The 6068-nt window shown below is 45.5% G+C and overlaps 1 protein-coding gene across 1 annotated transcript; it reads left to right on the top strand.

The window, feature by feature from the left end:
• The first annotated feature begins 235 nt into the window (after positions 1-235).
• On the top strand, positions 236-5845 carry mycn (MYCN proto-oncogene, bHLH transcription factor). The gene is made up of 3 exons (XM_026143198.2): positions 236-376; positions 799-1435; positions 3692-5845. Exons 2-3 carry the CDS (start codon positions 820-822, stop codon positions 4489-4491), a joined length of 1416 nt encoding a protein of 471 aa, XP_025998983.1. The 5' UTR covers positions 236-376; positions 799-819; the 3' UTR covers positions 4492-5845.
• Positions 5846-6068: the final 223 nt, after the last annotated feature.

The following is a 6068-nucleotide window of genomic DNA, read 5'->3' as shown; positions in this document are numbered from 1 at the left end:
ACAGTTTGTCTGAGTGTATCAATAATGCATGATGAGAATACTCTCTCATTTACACTTTTCTTTTGCATCCTTTAACCTTTTTCATCCCCCCCGGCTTTCGTTCCTGCTCACGATGTTTAGGCTGTTTTCTCCATTCACCTTGAAAGAAAGCTCCTGTCTCCCGCGTCCATCAAAACGAAAGCCCGACCCCCGCTTTGAGAGGGAGGAGCTTCCTAGCGCTTTACTGAGTGTATAACACTCTGTGGCCATCCAGAAAGTGTGTCAGAGGACTGTGTTTGCTCCCAAAGTAGATGACTGCTCACATTCTGGTCTCTGTATTACTGACTGCGAGATACGAGAAATTTTTATTTCGTACATCATCCCAAGCCAGGACAAGGTGAGTGTCTTAACACTTCAGCAGCTTAACGTACGAGTGTTATTATTCTCTCCCATTTTAGGCAAAACATAGTGTCTGCTCGATTTCATTGTTGTCATTTGATTGATTGATTTTTTTGGTAAGCATGCTTTTTGTTTCTTAATCTTTTTTCTTGGGGGGTCTTTAGCGAATCGTACGTCAAAAGTCATTTTGCACCGCCTGTGCGTCATGGTCACATTTACGCACATTCTCCTCTGAGATTTTTGTGGTTTTTAAACCCCACAAAAGAGTTAGTGCGGAATTCAGTCAAGCAGACTGGGTCTGTGTGTGGGCTTTGGCTCATGCTCTTTCTACAGTGCCGTTTTCAGGTGTGATAGAGGAGAGAAGGAATGTGACGAGACGCTCTTTCACTGAGGACTAAATCATCTTTTGTCTCTTCACAGGTTTTTCGATTGTGGGATAGAATGCCGGCGATCATAAGTAAAAACTCCGATTTGGAGTTTGACTCCTTACAACCGTGTTTCTATCCGGATGAGGACTTCTACTTCTGCGGTCCCGACTCTGCGCCACCGGGGGAGGACATCTGGAAGAAATTCGAGTTGCTGCCCACTCCGCCCCTCTCTCCAAGCCGCGCCGCGCTACCGGGAGAGCCGGCAACTGCCTCGCTGGAAGCAGACCCCCTTGGCTTCGGGTTAGGGGACCCACTGGACTGGGCATCCGAGCTGCTGCTCCTGCCTGGGGACGATATATGGGGAGCATCCGACGATCTGTTCGGCTCCGCTTTGGATTCTAATCCCAACAGCATCATCATCCAGGACTGTATGTGGAGTGGCTTTTCTGCCAGGGAAAAGCTGGAACGGGTGGTTACGGAGAAACTCGGCAAAGCTATTTCCACGGCGACAGCAGGCAGCAGGAGTGTGTGCGTCAAGGCGCAGGAGGTGGTGAGCCGCAACTCGATGTCAGAGTGTGTGGACCCCACAGTAGTGTTCCCTTTCCCGATCAACAAGAAAAACAGCACCAGGGACTCATCTGGGACCATTAAAACATCCACGGTGCACGGGAGCGCGCCTAATGACTCTGGTAAGGATTTGAAGACGTTGTTATTATTATTATTATTATTATTATTATTATTATTATTATTATTATTATTATTATTATTATTATTATTATCAGTAGTAGTATTGTGTTGGTTGTTGTCGTTGCTGTTGTTTTTGTTGTAAGCCCCTACCCTAACAAATCGGAGTGAGTGCAGATTGTTCATATGACTGGTCTAGAATCGGATTACCTCGTTAGACATAACACACACACACACACACACACACACACACACACACACACACACACACACACACACACACACACACACACACACACACACACACACACGATCGCGCAGTGGAGTAGTGACACAGTGAACGAGGTTTATGTAATCAACAAGGTCTCCATCCGGCAGATGGCGGTAAAATGGGGAATTCTGTGACTTACTGAACTCAGCTGGCATCTGAGCAAAACAAAAAGACATCACACACACACACACACACACAGTCAGACCAGGTTGTGGGAGGAGATGAAAAGGTGTTTAATAATGCGATGAGCTGATAAAGTGTCAGGTTCACGGTACCGTGAACGCTTTCATTACGCATGAATTGAGGGACAATTTGCGCACAGTGGGTGACAAACTGACACTTACTCCACAGTCTGAGACAGACAGTCTGAGCCAACTGCCGCCCGACATGAGGGGATATCTAAAATTAATACTCAGAAAGAGAAAACAAGAAATAATGTCTAAAACGGAAATACGGGATTTGTGTCAGGATCATAATGTTAGATGTGTTTAGATTGGGTAATGAATGTTATGTGTACTTAAAAACTAAGACTTCCATCACCGGTCTTTTATAAGTTCCCTAAACAAACACCAGCCCTTATCAGCGTGTTTTCGTTGTGGAACTGTAGTACAAAGCCCCCCAGCTTGGCACAGAGGATAGACTCAGCCAACCTTGCCAAACACCTCCTCTACAGCGAATAAAAGAGGACGGAGGAGAGCTTCTTTTAGGCGTGTGTGTGCGTGTGTGTGTGGGAGGGGGGTGACAGCTTTGAACAAGCGCTCCATCTCGACAGCTGTCTCCCTGGCGCCCCTCCAGGTCTGGAGCTTAAAGGGTGGTGATCCGATCGCCTGCCGCCCCACCGTCCAGCGCACACTGCCGCCCCGATGCGCTTCTGGCGTTTGAAGCGACCCATTCTTCGTTGTGCAGCACGCCTTCTGCACTTTTACATTAAGGGGAAACTGACCCTAAAAGATAAACTGTGAGGACCCCCATTTAAAAAAACAAACAAACAAAAAACAGAAGCAGTTCGCAGGAAAAGCAGGGTCAGGCACTGCTCCTCTTCATTTTCCTGTTTACAAACTGAAACTAATATCTGCTCAGACATGAATTGACTTTCTTCTCTTTATATTCCATTCCACCTCAATTAAAGAGTTGTTCCATTCTGAATTTCAAACAACAAGAGCTAAATCTCAGCCACACATGTGGCAAAATCAGGGACACCCCCTCATCCAGCCAGCTGTGGCCAGCTTTGTTGTGATGACAGGAATAACATCTGTGTGTGTGTGTGTGTGTGTGTGTGTGTGTGTGTGTGTGTGTGTGTGTGTGTGTGTGTGTGTGTGTGCAGCATGTGTTCAGACATTCTGGTGCAGTAGTGTCTGAAGTGGGTTACCATAAGCTGTAAAATGCCACACTCCTCAGATGCTCCTGAGCTGATAATGGGAGCCATTATAACAAAGGCATTTTAATGGGGTCTCACGCTCTGCTTCTGGTTGGTCACTTCTTGTCACCTCCAAAAGCACCCGTGGATGATAAGGGTCACCTGCTCATCTCAACATTAGCACATGTATTAAGATCAAGAGCTCAGGTGGAAATGAGGTTTTTAACTTTAGAGGTCAGAGTTAAACCTAAGTTCTTAATGCATCTGATTCTACTGGCACACTTTCAGTGTGAGTGGAGGTGTGCCGATAGACTGAAAGCACCAGACTAAAGCTGTCTTATCTCCAGAGAAGATTAAGAAAGTTTTGAATAAGGGAGGGGGAATGAAATGCAGAAATCCAGCCTGTCTGCTCAGCGCTGACACTGAACGTGTCAATTCCTGCAGAATAGATTAGTTACCAAATGACTGACACTAAGCATTAAGAGGTTTCTGCTTGTGCAAACAGTATTGAGCAACATTCTTTCTCCTACACCTTGATCTCGCTCACATGTATACCTGCCACTTGCTGGCACACACAGATGGAATAGTGCTGTGTCAGAGCAATTAATCACTCACGTTGTTTTCTTTTCTCAGAAGAGGAAGACGAAGATGAAGAAGAGGAAGACGAAGAAGAGGAAGACGAAGAAGAGGAAGACGAAGAAGAAGAAGAGGAGGAGGAAGAAGAAGAAGAAGATGAGGAGGAGATTGATGTAGTCACAGTAGAGAAGAGGCGCTCTACAATCACCAAGGCATCACCCATGGCGTCAGGCACTGTCACCATCTCTGTACACCCCAAAAGTCAAGATGCAAAAGGAATTGTCTCAGGGTCCGGTTCCGGTGTGGTGAGTCGATTCGTCAGCCGGGCTCCTCAGGAGCTCATCTTGAAGAGAAGTTCAGTCCACCAGCAGCAACATAACTACGCAGCCCCCTCACCCTATGCTTCAGACGATGACCCAACCCCGCCTCCAAAGAAGCAAAAGATGTCTGATGCCCTGCGCCTTCCTTCCAGAACCATCTCTTCATCCTCCTCATCTTCCTCCTCATCCTGCAGTTCAGTCACCAGCACATCAGGGGTGCGCAGCAAGCGCAGCTCCAGCGGGGACAGCAGCCCGAGAGGCAGCTCCGACTCAGAGGACAGCGAGCGCCGACGCAACCACAACATCCTGGAGCGCCAGCGCCGCAACGACCTGCGATCCAGCTTCCTGACGCTGCGCGACCACGTGCCGGAGCTGGCGCACAATGAGAAGGCGGCGAAGGTGCTCATCCTTAAGAAGGCCACTGAATATGTGAACTCGCTAGAGACGGAAGAGATGAGGCTCCAGCAAGAGAAAGAAAGGCTCCAGGTCCGGAGGCAACAGCTGATGCGCAGGCTGGAGCACGCAAGGACTCGCTAACAGACAAGTGCTACAACACAAACACTCACAATATACCCTGGACGACCCCCCCCACCCCCACCCCTCTGCATCAACTCAAGTCTGATACACAAGAAGATGCACACAGAGGCCTTCATATTTGTTGCACACGTGCACACACCAACACAACATCTCAGAGGATGTTTATGTTCAGATGTCAACACACACCTTGGAGGGGCGGGGTGCCGGGGGCGGGGGGATGCTCGGACTTTCACTGCCGCCACTTTTTTTGCACATTTGTTGACGTTAAGAATGTTTAGGGTTTACTTTTTTTCAATCCAGTCACATTAAAGAAAGATTAAAAACGCACACACACACACACACACACACACACACACACACACACACACACACACACACACACACACACACACGAAAAACAAAAAAGCATGAGGAAGGAGAGAGGACACTTTTTTTGGTCTTCCCTTCTTCTGTTTTTGAAAAAATATAATTTCTATTTGTACTTTTTTTGTACTCACTGTGACACCAGCCTGGAATCTAGTTATTCCCACAGGGACGGGTGTTGGAGGGCACTTTGCTTGGAGAGTTCATGTACAAGAAGAAGTGCACACTTACTTTGCCTTCACCACTGCAAAACTGAAAAGACTGATGACTGAGGTGTCACATAAACAATGCCACTACAGGTCCTCTTTCCCTCACTCTTCTCACACTGGTGCTCAAACCAAGTCAGTGGATGTATAACTGCGCACCTTGCTAGCCGACACTTTTGTATATAACAATAGTGTACAGACAAAATACACTCAGATCTGCCTTGTTTTGTAATACAGTTTGTCCTTGTTCTTTTTTTATATATATATACACATGTCAGAAAGCTGCCAACATTTAGACTGGAAGTTTATATACCTTTAAAAGTACTGTAAGGCCTCAATTTTGAGAGTCATGAAACTTTGTAATATAACAATATATTGTTTTCTTTCTCTTCCCTTTCTTTGTATTGTATTATATTACTAATTCAACACACCTTTTATGCTTTTAGTGTGAACCTGATACATACTAAATTTGATACTTATATTTTCGTATGAAAATGAGTTCCTGGTAGATATCACTTTATCTCGTCATTTTTTCTTCTATCTCAAATAATTCTTTTGTACAGAAAATGTGTTCTATCCTCATGTACCTGGCCTTTTTTTCTTTCTTCCTTTTTTTTTGTTTATATTTGCTATCGGGTGCATAGAACTGGGTAAACAGATATAAGATGTTTGTTTTTTTGTGTTTGTTTTTTTTTTTTTTTTCAATTTAAAATGTACATTTAGTGCTGCAACTCATAGCACTTTGAAATACCTCATTTTGAAAAATAAATAGATATCAAAATCTTCATCTTTGCCTTTGTGGATTTTTTTTTTTTTTAACCTTGTCACCCTTTCATATCTGCCTCAATCTGTTTACTTCCCTGTTTGCCTCCACATTTCTGTATTTGTTGTGCTGCTCTCAAAGACTCATCCTGACAAAGAAAGCGAGTGTCTTCTGAATGCTCTCTGTCTCCGCACCCTGCAGCTACCTCCCCCTGCATAGCCTCTCACACCCACCCACACACACAC

The sequence above is a fragment of the Astatotilapia calliptera genome, chromosome 15 (genome assembly GCF_964374335.1).
Source record: "Astatotilapia calliptera chromosome 15, fAstCal68.1, whole genome shotgun sequence".
In the NCBI taxonomy this organism is placed as follows: Eukaryota; Metazoa; Chordata; class Actinopteri; order Cichliformes; family Cichlidae; genus Astatotilapia; species Astatotilapia calliptera.
The sequence above is the reverse complement of the archived record's forward strand: the minus strand, read 5'-3'. Positions and strand labels throughout refer to the sequence as shown.

What these genes read in the sequence shown, in the direction of transcription:
- mycn (XM_026143198.2), top strand. Translation starts at nt 820, where the DNA reads ATGCCGGCGATCATAAGTAAAAACTCCGATTTGGAGTTTGACTCCTTA. An exon ending in GAGCGCGCCTAATGACTCTG is followed by an intron (nt 1,436 to 3,691) that starts GTAAGGATTTGA and finishes TTCTTTTCTCAG; the next exon opens with AAGAGGAAGACGAAGATGAA.